The 21,649-nt window shown below is 34.9% G+C and overlaps 1 protein-coding gene across 7 annotated transcripts in view; it reads right to left on the minus strand.

Moving 5' to 3' along the window:
* Positions 1-21,649, minus strand: part of TRDN (triadin) — a 368,093-nt gene that overhangs the window by 25,606 nt on the left and 320,838 nt on the right. For 3 of the 7 annotated variants that reach the window (XM_055310519.1, XM_055310522.1, XM_055310517.1), the window contains exons 27-37: positions 17,622-17,651; positions 15,573-15,620; positions 13,479-13,535; positions 12,258-12,275; positions 9,857-9,901; positions 8,675-8,695; positions 6,907-6,933; positions 6,132-6,170; positions 5,716-5,751; positions 4,679-4,723; positions 1,694-1,717 (exon numbers count right to left, since the gene is read on the minus strand). In XM_055310519.1, the coding sequence (XP_055166494.1) occupies positions 1,694-1,717; positions 4,679-4,723; positions 5,716-5,751; positions 6,132-6,170; positions 6,907-6,933; positions 8,675-8,695; positions 9,857-9,901; positions 12,258-12,275; positions 13,479-13,535; positions 15,573-15,620; positions 17,622-17,651 (390 nt within the window). Of the gene's footprint in view, positions 1-1,693; positions 1,718-4,678; positions 4,724-5,715; positions 5,752-6,131; positions 6,171-6,906; positions 6,934-8,674; positions 8,696-9,856; positions 9,902-12,257; positions 12,280-13,478; positions 13,536-15,572; positions 15,621-17,621; positions 17,652-21,649 lie in introns of those variants that run through there. The other 4 variants (XM_055310518.1, XM_055310520.1, XM_055310523.1 and 1 more) reach the window with 4 other exon arrangements.

Consider the following 21,649-nt stretch of genomic DNA (forward strand, 5'->3'; position numbering starts at 1 on the left):
TATAATAAACTAGTAAATGTAGTAGCGATTCTCTACATTCCATAAGCTGTTCTAGCAAATGAATCCAAAGGAAGAAGTGATGAGAACCTCTAATTTCTAGCCATCTTGGACAGAAATTGTAACTTGGGAACCTACCACTTATGGCTGGCAACTGAAGTAGGAAGCAGGCTTGTAGGACTGAGTCTTTAAACTGTGCTGTGCTAAGTCCAGGTTAGTGTCAGAAGTGACTGACATTGTGTGACACCTAGCTGGCATCACAGATAATTTCTTGGTGTGGAAACCAACCAACCAACCAACCAACCAACCAACCAACCAACCAACCATACATCTAGTGTAGGAAGTTCTGGGAGCATGGTACTTCTGTCAAAGTGAATAAGAGACAGGAGAAATGAGTTTTTCTTCATATCATTTCCATCTTTTTCCAGTCATTCAAAGCAAACTATTCTTCCAAGTACAAATTCTGGAATCACCTCCTTCACGAAGTGTACCCTGACTACCTGTGGGTGTAGGGGAAGAGTGTAGAGTGGGATGGTTTCAGAGGGCTTTCCTGAGTATCAAGTGGGAGCTTTGCCCTTGCATCCATGAGACAATTCTGTACCCTTGTAATTACTTTCCGTTTTGAAATCCCTGAAGCAAGTTCATGTGGGGTTCTATTATTTGCAGTCAAGGAGTGTTGAATGAGATATGTGGCAAGTACCACATTTAATGTTTGTCTTGTAGGTCGCCAATACTCACTATGTGATGGGCACAATGGAAGCACTCAATAGATATTGAGATCTGTTCCGTCCAATGCAGTAGCTACTAACCACAAGAGGATTTGGGCTACTGAAATGTGACTAGTACCAACTGAAATGTGCTTTAAGTGTAAATCACACACACAATTAAAAAAATAGTGTAAATATCAATATATTTCTGAATTGATACATGCATAAATAATATTTATATACAGAGTTAAATAAACATTGAAATTATTTTAACATGTTTCTCCTGACCCTTTTAATGTATCTACTAGAAAATTTAAAATTACATGTGTTGTTCACATGATTTTGCTCTAGACAGCACTGATTTAAAAAGATGGTTTTTTAAAATCAGAAAACATGGGAGGGAAAGTTCTATTTCCCAGAATTTTAGGAGCTTATGGAAAATTTAAAGTCGTATCCTGTATATTTAGAATGCCTATGTGTGTCTAGATATTGATATTTTAGAGGGTATTTTCTGAGAGTTTTGTCTGTTTACAACCTACCTAGATCCATTCCTAACTCTGTTATTCTTCTCAGATATACAATTATATTTAAGTTAATGAACATTGAAAAACATCAGCGAATAAAACATGATCGCTCAACCATATGTGCTCTGTAGCAAATCTTTAGTGATTGAAGGTTTAAGGCAGAAACAAGATTATTTTATTTCATTCTACTTAAATTGCTGAAAAAAATTATGTATTTGAATGCAAGTCACTTTAATCTTCAGGCTTGAGAACATGAAAAGTATTTGTTCCAAGTCATCATTTCAAATAACATGGTTTTTTAAGTTTCAACATAACTAAGTTTAAAAGTTAAATTCCTGTCAGAAGGTTTAGTATGAAATGACTCAATCTCTGAACACATTAAAAATATAAATATTTTATAAATTTTAGCTGGAGATTTATACTGCATGCCAAAGAGAATTTATCTTTAATACAAGCAGTACTTACTTGATACTCTTGCAGGTTTTTCTGCTAAAAATAAAAGAAAATAAGTTTTGTTTAACTCAGATAAAATGCAAAGAAATTATACGTTGATGGACCACATGAAAGAATCTAACGTCTTTTGACTTTCTTATTAAGAGTTAATGAAAAGGGGATCCCTGGGTGGCTCAGTGATTTAACACCTGCCTTCGGCCTAGGGTGGGATCCTGGAGACCTGGGATGGAGTCCCACATCGGGCTCCCTGCATGGAGCCTGCTCCTCCCTCTGCCTGTGTCTTGCCTCTCTTTCTCTGTGTCTCTCATGAATAAATAAAGACTTTAAAAAAAATAGTTAATGAAAGAATATAACTATTGCCTGAGAACATGGGTCTTTGAATATATTGATTATTTTTATGTGAAATATCAGAAAAGCTATTAATCATTGTAGATGTCACAACATATTTACACTTTTAAAATACTAAAATCAGTAGGATCTTTGTTAAATTAAGGATCTTGATTCAATTCTAATTATAGCTGACTTGAGTAAAAATACTTTGTATGATGTAATTAATCTAAATATTTGTTTAAAGTTTCAATTCCATAAAATGTATCATTGAGAATTATTTTCCTTTCAAAAATTATAAGGATAAAAACTAAACCTTAATAAACTACATGCAAAATTAGTTTAATTTTTCATAACCATTTGTCTATTAGTTTCAATGAGAAACCATAATTCTTCAAAGTAGTATTGTTTTACATTAAAGTGTATGTATATAGAACAAAAATATAAAGTGAGATGATTGTCCCAAATACTATAACAGAAATGCTAACTTCTTGAAAAGTAAAAAAAAAAAAAATTCATAACATTTACTTTGTACTATATTAGTCTAACTTCTTTTTTTTTTAATATGGTCGACACATAATTTTACAGAAGTTTCAGGTATATAATTTGGTGATTTGACAGGTTTATACATTATGGAATGTTCACCCCAAGTGTAGCTACTGTCCCATTAGTCTAATTTAAAGGGCTGGACTTGATATATAAATTTTTTTTATTTATTTATTTTTTATTTATGATAGTCACAGAGAGAGAGAGAGAGAGAAAGGCAGAGACACAGGCAGAGGGAGAAGCAGGCTCCATGCACCGGGAGCCTGATGTGGGATTCGATCCCGGGTCTCCAGGATCGCGCCCTGGGCCAAAGGCAGGCGCCAAACCGCTGCGCCACCCAGGGATCCCTAAATTTTTAAATGAATCTGCATTACATGATTTATTTTGAGACTTGTAGAGTTTCTAATATAAACCCAAGGGTTACAAATTTACCAAAGTTAGTTAATACCAATAAAATTTTTTTCATTTGAGACACGTATGATTTTAGTGATATTACGACCACATGCCTCATGTATAAAATTACAAAATAGCATGTCATTTTTTTCCTTTAAAAATATTTCACTGGCTAAAAAATAGAAACTTGAAAGGAATACAACAAACATTTATTGAAATACAATGAACCATCTGTTGAATGAAGGAATGAATAAGAATGTGCCTGTGTTCTCAACTAGCTCAGGGTTAGTCTTGTGCTTTTACTTAGAATACCTTGTCCTGTGTATTCATAATATGAAGACCTTGGAAATGATGGGCTCCAGATTGGGGTAAGAAAGGACTGTCTATCCAAAGCCTAAATGCCTTGTACAGCCCTCAAGTTATAGTTTGAACAGACTACTCGCTTGGGGACAAAGTTGAGTACATTTACATTTTACCTTTGGGCTGCTCTGATTGGTAGAAAGATTCTCTAATGTGTGCCATAGTGTGATGGGGTAGTGAAATGTAAATGAATGAGTTCAACTGTTAAGTCTTTGGACCAAATCCTGTCTCTACCATGTAAACATTCTGGGATTTTAGATCTCCCTCATTACACCTACCTCATCTTTAATTTGGGCATGATAATTGGGCCTGTTGTGAGGATTAAATGAATAATAGGAAAGGATGTACCAAAGAGTTTTTTTAAGTAACTGGAATTTTTTTATTCTTCTGGTTAATTATTTTAAAAGATGCTAAGCCATATTCTAAAAGTTAAGCAAGTGAAATATAAAATTTATGCCCTTATATGATTCTATAAATTTGGTTTGCTTTTATTGTAAATTTTACCCTCTAATATTACTGAGAATTACATGTCTAAATTACTGATAACTATATGTCTAAGTTATATGTCTAGATAAGTCCTGCCATTTGGGGCATCCATAATACAGTAAGCAGAAAGAAGGAACCAGTGAAAATACAACACTGATTTCCCCTCCCCCCACACTGGAATTCCATATATTTACAATGTTGAAAACAATTGTTCAATTTTGACATGTTTACTTAGCATCTTAAAATTTAAAATATTTAAATCCCATTACATTTTGAATTAATTACATTTGTTCAAAATTATATCACCTAGGCTATATAATTCAGTTATAACATGTATTTATAGTTTTTTGATAGTCAATATCACCAAAATAGGTCATTCTCATTTTAGGTGAAGGACATCTTCCTGTTGTGCACATGCTGGCATTTTCCCTCTACAAAACACTTTTTGTCTAGGTGGACTTAATTTAAAGGCCAACTTTAAATAATAACTTTATTTATGATAATGGTTATATTTATGTAATACATAAAATAATTGTCAGCTCTATTTTTTTTACTGCTATATCATTTTTGACCTTATAATTCATATTATGAAAGTCTTTTGTAAAAGAGAAATTCATCTTCTGATATGTACTGGAATATTTTATTGAATGATTATGTTGTTAATAGTTCAGATTTCTTCTTTCTAGTTTTCCATGGAAATGTAAATCTCCTGCTAGGTTTCCCACCTGTCCACTTCCTCTGCCTAATATTAGCAGAAGTGTATAAATGCTAGACTTCGTTGCTTTAAAAAATTTTAGTGTTAATATTAAGTGCAAGCATAATTTAGGCACCTCACCTCCATACCAATTTAGCATTTGAATATTTACAAAGTTGATTCAGGATTACCTTTTGTCACGTTGTGTGATTGAAGACTTTCTTTTCTTGTTGAGACTGTGGATAAGGAAAACGTAAATTAAACTCTGACTTTTTAAAGGGAATTTTCATTAAAATTTTGGCTCACTTCAACTAAGCTTTGGGAACATGGGAATTATTTAAATAATGTAAATATTTTCTCAGGGTCATTAAAAAATTTTCTCTTCTAACACCTAACAAAAACAAATGTCACCAGTAGAGATTGTTTTGTTTGCATAAACAGATTTACATGTTTGCAGTGATTACAGTATTTAATGAGACTCCATGTACAATGGGTCATTCTAAGTAACTGAATTTGGAGATAAACCAAAACAAACAAACAAACAAACAAACAAAAAAACCCAACCTGTCGTATTATTAACAATCTTTTTGATATGTTTAAGAATGCTTTCCTCTTGATACAATAGAATATTTCTTTATAAGTAAGGCCTTTATAAGTTTTTCAGATAACTACTTTGAAAATCAGTGATTATCATTATATTTTGTAGTTTAGCAAATAAATACACCCAATGTTAAGAAAATAAAGTCACTCTGTGATGCAGCCTCTAAACTTGTTGCTCACCAATGGCACAACAACACATGAATGCACGTTTGCTGGGACTGGCCTGCTATCCATTGTTCCTTCAACCCAGCCATTACCACATATTCGTATTTCCCACATTTCTTCCTTTAATTACACTAGAGCTCATCATATACACAAATACAAGTTTTATCTGAAAGTGATATAAATGGGGCACCTGGGTGGCTGAGTCAGTTAAGCATCTGCCTTTGGCTCAGGTCATGATCCCAGAGTCCTGGGATTAAGCCCGGCATCAGGCCACCTGCTCAGTGGTGAGTCTGCTTCTCTCTCTCTCTCTCTCTGCCTCTACTCTCTCTCTCTCTCTCTCTCCCCCTCAATAAATAAATTAATAAAGTATTTTAAAAAATAAAAATAATAAAGTGAAAAAATAAGCCTCAATTATTTTTTCTTTAGGGCTTTGCAGTATGTTTTTCAGTCTTTTAAAAATCACCTTTTTCTTCTTTAAGATGTTTCATTTCTGCTTTTTCTGTAGAGAAAAAAAAAAGGTAATTTTGAGTCATATATCATTTATTCATAAGTCTTCCTAAGGTTTGGAATGAACTTTTTTGTAGTCAATATTCACAATTCAGGCATTATATGAAAAGAATTCTATGATGTTAATTTAGAAATAGCAGAACCTAAACCTAAACCTAACCTTCTATTCTCTTTAGATATCTAATAACAAATGACGCCTACCCTCTTGCTTGGAAAATGCTACAGTGAACTGTAATTCTGAAACATGCTTTAAAAATCTCTGTCCACATTTTCTGTAATTTGCTAAATGATCTAATTTGTATAATTATGTATTTTTTATTTCTGTGTTTTTATTGTTAATTTGGTGTACATGTCTTTAAATGTCATCTTTACCTTTACTTTCTTTTTCAGATTTTTCAATTTTCTTCTTCCCTAGGAGGGAAATATAACAAGAAATCATCAGTTAAAAAAAAATGACTTCTTACTCAATTGTGAAGTGAACACTTGGAGATGAGACTTAATCCCATAAGTGGAGGGGGTCAGGGCTCTGCTTTTTCAAAATACAAAGGAAGAGTATGCCTCCTATTGTGTGAGAACATATGTACTTTTGTTACACTTGGTTATTTGGCTTATATTCAGTCACCTGAATGGCAGAGTCCTCTCCCTTTTTCTTTTTATCTCTGTTTTCATGTGCTTTGACGGAAAGCTCTAGCAAGCCATGCATTTAAATGTAAACTAGTAACAACAGGAAAAACATGCAAAATTTCAATTGTTTTCTTTAGGAAATGAGAATCTGGTGCTATGGATGCTCAATAAATAAACTGAAATAAAAACAATGAGAGTCACAAAATATCTCCAAGCAAAAAGTGGACACATATGCCTTTTCAGAAGTTTCAGTTGATTAATGGTTTTTCTTCAACTGGATATATCAAACGATACTGAGAAGAAAACCAGGTAGTGGGGATGTGGCATATCTTATCTTATTTAAAGCTCATAACAAGCCAAAATTTGGGATGTCATTTTGTCTGTTCTATAGATGAGGAAACCAGGAATCTGAGCCATCCAACAGATTTTCCCAAATGTTACACAGCTAGATAGAGATTCAAATTTACACATAAATCTGTCTTCACGGATCTATGTTCCCTCCTTTGGGGAAAGTATTTTTTACCTGATTCTGTGACTTCTGGTGTTTCCTCTTTAAGGAAAAAAGAATATAGTAAAAAAAGAAAAGGACAGAATAGTATTTCAGTAGCAGACAATTGAGCTTTATCTCTAGGTATTTCCTATTTAATTCCACTAGTAATGACAATAAACACATACGCTCAGAATGGCAAAGAGATGCACTAATAACCAATATCTCTGAAAACTAACTAGAACTCTATTTGGAAATTAGAACTACTCGATAAATTAACTTAAAACATTCTATGCCTAAATGGTCACATTAATCAATTTGAAGTCCTTTGGTTGGTTTTCTTAATTACAAATTACAAATTATAAATCTCTGCTTCACAGACTTTTAACTTGTTCTTCATATATGCACGAATACATTCATTCATTGAATATTTATAAAGTAACTTCATGTATAAGATGTTATACTAACTGCAATGGGTGGGATTGTGGGATGAGGTTGAAAAATATCACAGAAATTCAACTCTCGGTGACTTTTGTCAGAGTAGTGAGACAAGGTATAAAATGTTATTTATCTTTAGTCTCTGATAATACAGAAACAGCCTCTCTTTTTGTTCTTTTAGTTAATGCATAGACCAATAATATTGTAAAATGTAACATGACAGGATTTTTAAAAATATATTTTTCCTCACAGTTCAGTTCAAGTGAGAACATACCTATAAACCTGATACATTTAATTATAAGTCTTCTATAGCTTCTCTGGAAGCTTTATTCAAAACTTAAGAAAAAATGATTAAAATATTTTATGATAATAAAGACAAAAATGAATAACATTTCATAAACGAAACAGTATTTACAAGTGATTATGGTGAACTTCATATTAGCATTCTAGTTTTGACTTTCAACTCTTAATTTTTGCATACCCTTAGCAATAATAAAAGCTAAATGTATTAGAGATTTTCTCCAACCCAAAGGCAACATTTAACATTTTAACATCAAATTCAATTAGAAGAAAATTGTAGCTGCATTTGTAAGGAGCCTGTCATGATACTCTTAAGGAACTGGGTTACTCCTTGGCATTTAGAAACTTTAGATAGAACTTCTAGATACACTTTTGATTGAAATGCACATATTTTTACCCCAGGTTAAAGTCTGGGTCATAATTTAACAATATTAAATAATTATTTCATTTTTATGAATTACATAGAACTTCATAAATTTTCAAAAGCTGTTGCATTGGTATTATTGCTTGGGATGTCAAAATAAAATAGAGATTCTGAAATACTAAAAACAACTTACCTTCAGGTGTTGAAAAAGTAAAATAATAAAAGTCTAATGTGCTAAGATTAATAATTGGGGACAGGTATTATGTGTTCTAAATTTTTCTTAACCCAGCAGTGACTATTAGAGGAATCTCCATACCGTGTTTACTCAATACATCCTCACAAACAAATGGAGGTACATTAAAGAGAGATGAAACCACTTTTATTCCTACACAAACATTACTTATCTTGGTAAATGCATTAATTACATAGGCATGAAAACAGAAAACATTTTTGGCATTCCCTCACATACCCGGGTACAGTGTAATATAACTGATTGGTGCTCAGTAAAGTCACGTTCAAGGATTAATGAATATGATACACACAATATTCTTTGTCAGAATCATTTATATAGGTGATGGTGTCCTGCCTATTGCACTAATAAACATACTGTCTTTTTTTTGGCTGCATATACAATACAAAGAGATCATAAAATTAGTGTGATTTAAATAACAAATTCTTAAAATTTTAAAGTGGTACACTTACTTGAGGTTGGTTTGGGTTTGTCTAAAAAGTAAAGAAGAAAAGTAAACAGGTGATCATTTTTCCCCTATAGGTAAATATCAGCACTTTATATTCCTATTTCTGTCCAAGTTAAACTAGAAGTAGGCTAAACATATTAAAATGAGCAATAGAAAATGCATTTTGAATAATTTTAAAGTTATATTCCTAACGAATTCCCTGCAGAAGAGATCGGAAAGCTTTCAGATATAGAATCTTCTTGGTCTCTTCATCCCTATGAAATCTTATCTGATTTAATGCAATATGAATGCTCACGGTAATTTGAATGCCTCACTGTTTCTGAAGAGCGTAAAATGCATATTGTGTCATCATCCTCTCAGAATGCATGTTAGTATTAATATTCTAAATATTTCTTAGAAAAAGAGAAGGAAGGATATTTTCACACCCTCCAGCAGTGTGTGCCTTAGAGTTTGAATGATGCCAACTACCATATCTTTTAAAAAATCAAATAGCATTTTTTTTAAAGAATGAAGCTACCATTTATATATTTTATATTTAAGAAAAGATATCAAGTGGAAATTCATGATTAGTTTTTAGTAAAAGGTAATTTCTGTAATTTGGCAAGATATTTTACAATCTTACCTTGAATCAACTTAATCAGTGTGACAAATGGCATTAATATGGACAACAGTGAAAGGGGCCTGTGAACCATGAATGTAATACTATTTTGTTAATACTGCTATTACTATTATAAATATAAGAGACTCTTATCTATAGAGAACAAACTGAGGGTTGCTAGGAGGGCGGTGAGCAGGGGGATGGGCTAAATGGGTGACGAGTATTATGGAGGGCACTTGTGATGAGCACTGGGTGTTGTATGCAAGTGATGAAGCACTGAATTTTACTCCTGAAACCAATATTATACTATATGTTAACTAACTGGAATTGAAATAAAAGCACAAAACAAACAAAAAAAAACCCTACTGTATCATAATAGTATGTTTGACAATCCTATACATATGTGTTATAATACTTAGCAAAATGTATAATTTTCAACAGTAACACAACTGTAATGTCAGATAAACTAGATTTCCTAGAAAACCAGAAGACTGAACAGTACCAGGAAATAAGATGAAAAGCACTCGTATGCTCTGTTTGAATTTTTAAACCTAATAACACTAGTGAATTAAGACAATGTAAAAGCACCTGTTTTTATAGTTGGAGATTCTTTTTCTTGGTGTTCAGCTTTTTCTAGAAAGAGAAATTAAAATTAATTGGCAATCTGTGAATTGTTTGTGTAGCAAGCATTCCTTATTTATGTATTTGCGGGTGATCCTCAGTTTATATAGGAAGCATGCCCTCAAAGTCATTTGCATGTTGGAACACAGAAAAGCACATTGCCATAGAAACAGATTATAAACAAGGTCAGGTTCATTCTCAGGGCATCCTGTAAGACAGTAGGAAGATACTAGCCCTCTTGGGGCCTTGTGGTATAAGAAGAAGAGGATAGAATATGACAAAGAGGAGAAAAAAAGAGGATTTTTCTTTCTCTGCTGAAGGTAAAATCATTCCTTGAGGATAATTTAAAGTAGATGACATTTGCCTTTGGCATTTTACAAGCTCCTCTTTTTACCCCTCTGACTCCGCCTGGTTCCTTTTTGCCAGGTCAGAAGCAATTTGTGCTGGACATTAGTTTCTCATTGAAAATTTAACCTAGACCCCCACCTATACCAGAAAGTATCACATTCTGTATTTTCTTTTTTTTTTTAATTTTTTTATTTTATTTATGACAGGCACACAGTGAGAGAGAGAGGCAGAGACACAGGCAGAGGGAGAAGCAGGCTCCATGAACCGGGAGCCCGATGTGGGATTCGATCCCGGGTCTCCAGGATCGTGCCCCGGACCAAAGGCAGGCGCCAAACTGCTGCGCCACCCAGGGATCCCACATTCTGTATTTTCGTTTTCCTGGACCACCTTCTCCTTCCAGCTCCAGTTCGAACTCTCAGAGATGAATCTCAACTGAGTCTAGGACAGGACAAATGGAATCAAATATGCAATTGATATTCCTCTGAAAAATATTTGAAATAAAAAAATAGGAGATCTCTCTCTTTCCTTAAAAGTGGAATTTCAAATGAAGCCATTATAGGGTAGGATACTTTGAATGGAATTAAGAATAGTTGGAAATAGAGCCGATCACTGCCAAGTGTTAGTGCTTCAAATCACCCTCAAGGTTAGTCCTCCTGAGCTGTTATTGATGTTTACCTGTCTTTTTCTTCCCTCACTCCTGAATTTGGAGATGCTAAAAGTACTACCATTTTTCCCCAACAACATGCACCAAGAGTGAAGTAGGTGGGAAGATGTAGGACCTAGGTGGTCATAAGACTAAACTGGATATTTGTAATTTGGGGCTTGACAGTATTTAAGAATAAAACTTTCATGAACTAAATCTGTATAAGTGTTAATATTCGATAAACATACAAAATAAAATAAAATTGAAAAGCTGATATTCAACTTATTAAACTGTCACAATAACAGCTCTGCAAAAGTATACTGGATTACAGTGATGATAATAATATAAAATGCATACTCAACATACATGCAACATGTTCTAGAATATGAATATATTCTATTAGGCTCCATACATTTGCACCTTACCTCCTGAAACCACTTATGAGGTCTCCTAACTGAACTCACCAAATTCATCTTTGGACTGTGTCAATCCATTTTTCATACAGGATCCAGGGAATGTTTGACTAACACACTTTCATTGAAATTGTGTTACATAAAAACACAGAATTCAAGGACCAACATCACAATTTGGAAACACTTTTGGACTTATTTACTATCTGTGTGACAATGAGCCCATGCTCATGCCTGTCTGAGCCCAATAGTCAGCTTTTGAACTCTCTGCCACTGTAATCTCTGAAAATGGATGATCTTTTAAGTTCATACTCATGAGAAAAAGTCCATGATTTTAATAAACAAATGGCAATATGATTATGATCTCTGGATTTCTAACCACCAAAGTCTACCTACAGTGTGATTAATGCTACTTACCCAAACCAATATGTGGTTCATAACACTGATACTGTGTATCATTTCATTCTCCTTTGTTATTTATCACATGTGTTTGATAGATTGCCAGTTCATCCTAACTTCTTAGTGGTATTTTATAGCTCATATGGACTCACTCTTTCAGTATTAGTAATAGTGATACAACTTCCAGAGATTTCCTCTGTATAACTATAGCAAAGTATTTTTTTAAAGATTTTATTTATTTATTCACAAGAGACACAGAGAGGCAGAGACAGAGGCAGAGGGAGAAGCAGGCTCCCTGTGGGATTTGGTCCCGGAACCCCGGAATCACACACCCTGAGTGGAAGGCAGATGCTTAACCACTGAGCCACCCAGGTGTCCCTATAGCAAAGTATTAATAGTGTAAGACAAAGATGTCAAAAAGCTATAGCAAAACATTTTATCATCTATACAGCTAATTTAAACTAAGGTAATACTAAAATTAACAATTAAAGGGAAAAAAAACAAGCAAATTATTAAAGTTGAAATGGCCAAGCAATGCTTTTTAGACTTTATTCCTTTCATCTCTTACTTGTTGGTTTGGGCTTGACTGTAGAGAAGAACAGAGAAAAGAAAATGGCATATTGATGAGTACAAACCATTGAAAAAGGTAACTCTTTATCTTCTGTATTTATTTCTTCTTAGTTTTAGGTTTTCTTCTAATATTAGGCTTATTCCATTCTCTCTGAGCACTATTATTTCACTCTCAGAAAATATTTCAATCACACTGCTTGCTGAAGAGTTAAGACACATCAAAATGTATGCAAAATTTAAAGCTATATATTTGACATACAAATACATTGGGCTAGCCTCTTGCTAATCCCCAAATACCCATATAACTAAACGAGACCACATTAACACCTTAGGGTGCAAATTAGAGGAATACTAGCTGAAATTATGAGCTTTGACAATGGCTTTAATAGAGTACAAGGGACATGTGAAGTGATGTGTAAATGACCTTATAAGATTTCTTTCTTTCTCATGTGTTAATAGTCTATAATTTTTATAATTAGTTTTTTCCTGAATTCTATTATATTTTCTTCTGAGAAATTGGATTTAAATCTGATTGTCGTGATTATCTTAGTTAAAATGAAATTATATCACAGACTTTTTCTTTTGAAATGAACTTTTTTTGCTTTTAGTAAGAAATGGGACTCTGTTAACTGCCTGTTGCCCACTTGGAATTCAGTGAAGAGATTCAATAGTTTGGGATGTCAGTTGAGGTGAAGACCCTGTTTCATTCATCCCAATAGGAAAGAACTTCAGAATGGCCAAGAGTGTGTGCACCCCTCTTTTCTCCTCACCTGAAATACTGAGAGATACAGTTTTAATATTGTATGTTATCTATGTTCATACAACCATATAACTGTCTGTGGAGCCCTCATGAAAGGATATTTTTCCATATAATACATAAACAGTAGATTTCATAATTTCAGACTCCTGTGATCTTACAGTTTGAGGAAATGTGGTTTTAAAATAAGATTAAATACCTGGTAGTATATGATAATCAATGAATTACTTGGATTACCTCACAAGTTCTATGTAAGTTTAGATCAAACAGACTTAAATAATTAAATTACAATATTCTAGTATTCCATTGTTAATTTTATTGACTATTTCTTTCAGTATTTATAAGAATTTGTAATCTTAGAATTTACGGTGCTGAAACTCTGCACACTTCAGTGAAGATATGTGTGTATTCAAGTAACATAAAGCTCATAAATAGGAGAAAAATATGAAATATCTTATTTACCTGTTTTTTCTATAGCTGCTTTTTCTGTAGCTTTTACCTGCTTGACAACTTTTTCTTCTGTGATAGGAAAAAATGTTAACACAAGTAGAAAATGTAAATGCATCAGTATAAAACAGTGACATATGTCAAGTTTGATATTTTGTATTCTCTTTGAAATAACACCAATACTGAGAAAAACTTAGGTTTTTTTTTTTTTCCCGGAAAAGCAGCAAATGATATCTTCCATTCAAATTGGATAGAGCACAAAAAAAATGTGTCCAGCTGCAGACATCCTTGCAACTCTCCTGCCCTAAAAGTTTTGCCAATTGGAATTATCCCCTGACCTGCCAATACACATCTACCCCTTGCCTTCACTGTATTTCACTGTATTTATCTACACAGGGGTTGTTTTATAAGACATGTGTTCTTTTTAAATAATTGAACTAGAGCAGGAAGAAACATTTTTTTTTTATTTTTCTTGTGCAAGATTCCTCCCTGAGAACCCAAGATTAGTCTTGCAACCCAAGTTTTTTATGGTGCAAAGTTGGGGAGGGGCAAGAGGAATACATGTAGGGGATGTCTTCTGTCCTCTATATGGTTTTATAGATATAGTCAAAGAGATTTGGGTCAACGTAGAGAGATTAGGATAATGATCCTATGTAAAATTGACCTTGTCAATAATTCAACAGCGGGAATGAATCAATTAGAAAGTTTCCCTGGGAAGCAGAATTTAGAGTATGGACATTATCCCTAAAGTAAAAGGAAGGTGTGGCTGGAGGACAGTATGCTTATTGTACTCTCAGAGACTAAAGTCTCACTCTGTATTTCGGTTCAAAATGACTGACATTTGGGACAATCAGGAAAATAATAGGGTTTTATTATTCATTAGTGAGGAGGTTCTAAAAGTTATTTCTAAGGTTCTGCTTAGAACCTTAGAATACAGACAGCTATTCTTGGCTCCTCATGCTCCTGGTCTGCTTTTCATATTCCTGTTGGTGTCTCATATACTTTAAAACATAGGCAAAGGAAATCAAATGGCCTCAAACCCATTTTAAACAGTTTTTCTACAGTAAAAAGTCTGAAAGTGTAAGCAAAATATTTCCTAAGATAGGCTTAGAGAAACTATGTTTCTAACCTATTAAAAATTCTTCCCTAACCATGTTCATAGCTTTGAGTAAACAAGTCAGTCTGGAATGAAGGATGCAATAACTGAGGCACGGGACTGCCTCAAAATTAAACTCATATTTAATTAGCATAAACAAAAACTTAAAAGTTTTTATTTTTGGGGCTCCTGGGTGGCTCAGTCAGTTAGGCAGCTGAGTCTTGATTTTGGCTCAGGTCATGATCTCAGGGTCATGACAGCCAGTCCCTCACCTCCAGCTCTGCACACAGAGCGGGGTCTGCTTGCCTTTTCCCTACCCCCACTCTCTCAAATAAATAATTAAATATCTTTATAAAAACTTAAAAGTTTTTATTCTTGAATAAAAAAATCCAATTGATAAATTTGTGTTGGTAAATTCTGTATGTCTCTTTATGAGCAGAACATACAGGCTTACCTCTATTATCTCCAGGAATGAAAAACAAAAAAAGTGAGGCAAAGATGGAAGAAAGAAGGAGGAAGGGAAGCAGGGCGAAATGTTGATTTCCTTTTCTTGAGGTTGTTGGAATTTAAAATGATTGTGTTTGAATGAGCCATTCTGAATTATAAGTTTTCCAAAGATGACTTGCCTCAAACAGGACAGAATAAAACAACCACAGAGCCCATTCACCTGAGTGCTAAGATCTCCTAATAGATGGACATCCTCCATCTAATACATAAAAAGCAGATTTCATTGTTTCAGACTCCTGCGGTCTTACAGTTTGAGGAAATGTGGTTTTAAAATAAGATTAAGCTGTCTTTGTTGGGAAGGGATAGACTAGCTGCAGGTGACACTTGACAGGTCAAGTCTTCAGAACACGTTGTGGAGATGACTAAAATTGGAGATGTTCTAGAAGTTGGATGACTTAAGACATGAATCATCCTGAAAACTTTAGATTCAACATTAAGCTCTTCATCCTGCTGAAACTGGACCAAGGAAAGACAATTTGATACTACAGGTACCACCTGCAAAATACCTGGTTTCCCATGAGAAACAGTCTTTTCTGGTTTTGCTATGTCTTGTTCTGAAAATAATAAAAAGAAAATCTTTTCAGATATTTAGAAGATTTATAAATCAACATATGGTGGTTTTCTTTCCCATTTCATAGGCCAGTGATTTGTTATGCAGAGAATAACAGATTTCAACGAATGTGTCCATGGAGAAAAACTGTTTCTAGATTTTCATGTAATTTTAATTTATGTGAAAAACTTAAAGATTTTGGTTGCATGAAACAATATACCAAGAATTCTTATTTACATTAGAGTACTTATGACTTCCAAGACATAGGCTGCAATAAAACATAAATGCCAAAGTATAGATAGCAAGTATATATTACTGAAAATAACATTTTCTTGTCAAAATTCTATATAAACATTTGGGATGAAATAGATATATATATGTATTTGAGTTTTTTTCAGATGAAGTTCACAAGAAAATGTTCATGTATGAAAAAAAATCAGAATCAATTAAATTACCTGCAAAATTGTGGTGTTTTACAATAGTAAATAAAAGTTTGCTTCTTTATTTGTTTAAAAGATTTTATTCATTTATTTGACAGAGAGAGAGAGAGAGAGAGAGAGAGAGAGAGAGAGCTCCAAGCAAGGGGGAGTAGGAGAGGGAGAAGCAGGCTCCCAGCAGAGCAGGGAGCCCCAATGTGGGGCTTGATCCCAGGACGCCGAGATCATGACCTGAGCTGGAGGCAGATGCTTAATTGACTGAGCCATCCAGGTGCCCCATAAAGTTTTAAATGGCAGTAGGTTGAACTACAAGTTTTAAATGGTATTGGGTTTCCGTTTTAAAAAAGAAAATAAGGAAAATGCAAAATGTTTCCATCTGGTCACATGCATCTGCTGAAAAAAAAATACAGTCAGAAAATAAATTATAAGAGTAATTAGGGGGCACCTGGTTGGCTCAGTCCAAAGAGTGTGAGACTCTTGATTTCAGGGTCTTGAGTTTGAGCCCCATGCTGGATGTAGAAAGTTCTTAAATAAATTTAAAAAACTTTAAAATAAATAAATACAAATTTTACAAAGACAGTACTTAGGCATTTATAAGGCTTGATACATTAAGAATATATTATTGATAAAACAACAGATTTAAGCTTATGGTCAGTTACTAGGTAAATTTGATGAGAATTAAAGGACTAAGATAGTATTCTATGTCCACTAAATTTGGATTCTTGAATGTGTTGATATTGAGGAATCCTGCTGTGTAATATTTTAGTGAAGAAATAGCTTCCCTAGAGCTGGAGGTTTGTTGTGTGTGTGTGTGTGTGTTTTTTTTTTTTTAACTTGCCTCAGGCCAGTAGCTAGTTGGTACCAGAGCTAGGACTCAAACACTACATAGCAATGTAAACTTGGAAAGGTCATCTTGATTTTAGATCAATGTTACCTCTTAATTAAATGATCCTTAGTCTGGGACAATCTCTTAGTGGGAGTTTTGAGTAAGTCAGACATGGGCAGGATCCTAGCTCCAATGTATTAGCTTGAAAATCTTGGAAAAATAACTTATTTTCTGAATTGAGTCTATTGAACTATTTCCACAGGCATGAAATACGGATAGTAATTGTCCTGCTGCATGTCTCTCGGAGTGATATAATGGCAATAAAAATACTGTGCTGTTTCTGAGCTCATAATAGATGCTTAATAAGTTCTTGTCATTTTTCTCTTCAAACCCCAGTAGTCTATGAATCTGTGATTTTATAACTCTGCTATGTCCTTGGAAATGATCCTACAAATTAAATATGATCATCCTAGGGTTTGAAGGACTCCAAGAGATGTCTTCTGAAACCTAGAATGTCTGCTGCGGTCCATTTAAAGCCATCTTCTAGATGTTCTCGCTTACAGGATATCCCTGTTCTCAGCTAACCCAGTCCCATAAAACCATATTGAGCAAAAAAGTAGGAAAAATAATGAGGCTCTGGGAGACTCTGCAGATCTCCAGTTGACAGGTGGTAAGCTCTTTTAGTTCTAAAAATGAAGGCAATATCAGCTCTGTATCTATTTAAGAATAAAAATATTTTTACCTGGTTTTGCTTCTTTTTTAACTTGTGACTCTAAAAGGAAAACAAAAGGCAGAGATTTTAAAATCTGAAAAAATAAACCAAAGCACAAACTCATTTCTGGAAATGTTTTATTTTGTTTACCATAATTAAAAAGGCAGAATTTTACTAAAAATTATTTCAGTTTCCTGCTGGTTTGTTAGTGCTGGACTATTAAGTATGCAGTAGTTAATACCATGCAATATACTTATCTGCCATTAAGTTGTTGCTACTGCTAATTAATTTCACGTTGATTTTCTGTTTTCTCAAGATGATTATTGTGGAGTATAGTTTTAGTGTCAATATAAATTATTTGATGGCAGGAATGAAAGAGTATCTTTGAAATATTTGAATAGTTTTATGATTTAAAATTTAGACAAATAGTGTTACAGGTTGAATCACATCCCACAAAAAGATATGTTGAAGTCCTAACCTGCCATACCTCAGAATGCGATCTTATTTGGAACTCAGATTGTTGCAGATGTAATTCATTAAGATAAGACAAGGTCATACTGAAGCAGGATGGGTCCTTAATTAATCCAATCTGACTGGTGTCCTGATAAGGAGAGGAAAAGAGACACAGCAATAGAGACACACTGGGAGAAGAAGGCTATGTGATGTTGGAGACAGAGTTTGGAGTGGATGGATCTATAAGCCAAGGAATACCAAGAATTGCTCAGAAACTCCAGAAGTGAAAAGAAACTAGGAAAGATTCTCCTCTAGGCGTTTCAAAGGAAGCATGGCTTTGCTAACATCTTGACTTTAGACTTTGAGCCTCTAACACTATGAGAGAGTAAATTTTTGCTATTTTAAGCTACCGAGTTTGTGGCACTTTATTCCAGCTACCCAGGGAAATGAACAGATTTTGATACCAGGAGATAGGGTGCTGCTGTAACAAATACATATAAATGTGAAAGTGGCTTTGGATTTGGCTGATGAGTAGAGGCTGGAATATTTTTGAGATACTTGCTAGAGAAAAAAGACCCTCCATCTCCTTGAAAAGGATCCTGGTAGAATTATTGACAAAGTCTTTTCTGCTGGGACTTAGAAAGAACTAAGAAGAGCTATAAAGAAAGCTTCTGAGAATTTAGAAAATACGTATACCCTCATCAAATATATATATCAACAAAATGTTGCTGGAAATAGGAATGGTAAGTGTGCTTCTGGGGAGGTCTCAGAAGGAAATGCTATTGGACCCTGCAGGGGTGATTTTTGTTATATAGGGCAGAGAACTTGGCTGGATTGTGTTCCTCAGTTGGGTGGTAGTGAAACCGTGCCCCATAGGGTCAATGAAGTTGAAACTGGCAGAAGTAGTAAAGCTTGTTTTTCAGAGAACATTTTCCTTCTAGTTAGCTACTATGTCTTTTTGACTCCACTAACAAATCCACTAGCTGGTTCCATAGAGGTCTGGATTCAAGGTCGACTGATATTGTTCCAACCCAAGAACAAGCAAAGCTCTGAATTCTTCCCTGAGATAAGAAGCTTAAGACCCCATCCATGTCATACCAGCACCCAGGGCATGCCCATAGTCCCTTCTCCTCATCCTAAGACAACCTCCTGAAATCAGGGGCCAAATTTTGCCTTGTTCTAGTGTTAAGTCTCCATCCCAAAGTGAACATGAAATGGATGTTACATATACATTTGCTCAATGCACATGCTCCAGCTTCCCTCTCCCCACCCTTTTCATCAATATGTATGTAATCTACTACCCTGAATTTCCCCTTTATTTTTTTAAAAGATGTTATTTACTTACTTAAGAGAGAGAATAAGTACGAGCAGTGGGGAGGAGCAGAGGGAGAGGGGCAGCAGGAGGGTGAGGGGGAGAAGCAGACTCCTTGCAGAGCAGAGAGCCTGCGCCTGGGGCTCCATCCTGGGACCCTGGGACCGACCTGAACTGAAGGCAGACACTTAACTGACAAAGCCACCTAGGTGCCCCTGAATTTCCCCTTTAAAAGCTCCTGCTTCTTAACTGGGAAACTGTGAGATGGACTTTAGACCTTAGTCTACCACCTCTCCAGGTTGCCAGACGTTTGAATAAAGCACCCTTTCCTTTGCAACCAACATTTGTCTCTGGAATATTGGCTTTCAAGCAGTGAGCAGCTGAACTTGGGTTTTAATAACAGAAGGTAGATCTGTAAGTGAAGAACATGGATATCTAGCCAAAGAAATTTCCAAGTAAAGTGTGGAAGGTGCAGCCTGATTTCTCCTTGCTGCTTATAATAAAATGTGAAAGGGAAGATTAGTTGTGGCGCGAACTGTTAAGCAAAAAGAATCAGTACTTGATGATTTGGAAAATTCTCAATTTATTGAGACAGCGTGCCATGGAGCAGGGCCAGGAGAGTGGCTGGACAAACTTGCAGATCCAACCTACTACCTCAGCAGAAGGTAGGGTTAGAAATGTAGTTATGAGGAAAGATCTGTGGAGGACTGCCTTGTCCAATGGCATGGATCATCATGAATTGAATGCAGAACTTATCATATATTTGAGAATTCTATCCAAATAAAAAAAATGCTGCCTGATAGAAATAGAGAGAGAATGAAATGAAGGAATAGCAACTTTCAGAACAGAGTCACAGATTCAGAAGCTTGGGTTGATGGGAATTCCTTGGGTAGAGAGAGCAGGGCTGCCACCCAGGTGGGCTAGAAAGGCAGACTCCCCACCATACGAGATCCAGAAGACAGTGTATTTGGCCAAAGAGGATAATCTCAGGTCCTGACATCTAACGGATTTTTCCCTGCTATGTTTTGGATTTACTTGAGACCCATAATGCCTTCGTTTCCTTTTTTTTTTTCCCTTTTGAAATGGGAATGTCTATCCCACTGTTTTATTTTGGAAGCAGATAATTTGTTTTCTGATTTTGCAGATGGAGAGAAATTTTCTGCAAGAAGAATCATACCCTGCATTTCCATAAATGTTTAGGATAATGAGATTTGGGACTTTGAACTGATGAAATGTTGGATGCATGGAGGGTGCAGGGGATAGGACTCTATGGGCTGAATTGTGTCCTCCCAAAAGATAGGCTGAAGTCCCAACCCCCAAAATGTAATCTGATTTGGAAATATGGTCTTTGTAGGTGTAATTAATTTAGATGTAGTTACATGGGAATAGGCTGGGTCCTTAATCTAATATGACTAGTGTTCTTAGAAGAAGAGGAGAAAAGACAGAGATAAAGACACAAAGGAAGAAGACGTTCATGGGATGATAGAGGCTGAGATTGGAACAATGTAATTTCAAGCCAAGGAACACCAAGGATTGCTTGCAAACACCAGAGGTCAGAAAAGGCAAGGAATCTTGTCTCACATCCAGTTTCATTCTTCTGCATGTGGATGTCCAATTTTCCCAGCACCATTTATTGAAGAGACTGTCTTTTTTCCAGTGGATAGTCTTTCCTCCTTTATCGAATATTAGTTGACCATAAAGCTGAGGGTTCACTTCAAGATTCTCTACTCTGTTCCACTGATCTATGTGTCTGTTTTTGTGCCAGTACCACACTGTCTTGATGACCGACCACAGCTTTGTAGTACAACCTGAAATCTGGCATTGTGATACCCCCGGCTCTGGTTTTCTTTTTCAATATTCCCCTGGCTATTCAAGGTCTTTTCTGATTCCACACAAATCTTAAGATGATTTGTTCGAATTCTCTGAAGAAAGTCCATGGTATTTTGATAGGGATTGCATTAAATGTGTAAATTGCCCTGGGTAACATTGACATTTTCACAATATTAATTCTTCCAATCCATGAGCATGGAATATTTTTTCATCTCTTTGTGTCTTCCTCAATTTCTTTCAGAAGTGTTCTATAGTTTTTAGGGTATAGATCCTTTACCTCTTTGGTTAGGTTTATTCCTAGGTATCGTATGCTTTTGGGTGCAATTGTAAATGGGATTGACTCCTTAATTTCTCTTTCTTCAGTCTCATTGTTAGTGTATAGAAATGCCACTGATTTCTGGGCACTGATTTTGCACCCTGCCACACTGCCGAATTGCTGTATGAGTTCTAGCAATCTTTTTTT

The sequence above is a fragment of the Nyctereutes procyonoides genome, unplaced genomic scaffold, assembly GCF_905146905.1.
Source record: "Nyctereutes procyonoides isolate TBG_1078 unplaced genomic scaffold, NYPRO_anot_genome, whole genome shotgun sequence".
Classification (NCBI taxonomy): Eukaryota; Metazoa; Chordata; class Mammalia; order Carnivora; family Canidae; genus Nyctereutes; species Nyctereutes procyonoides.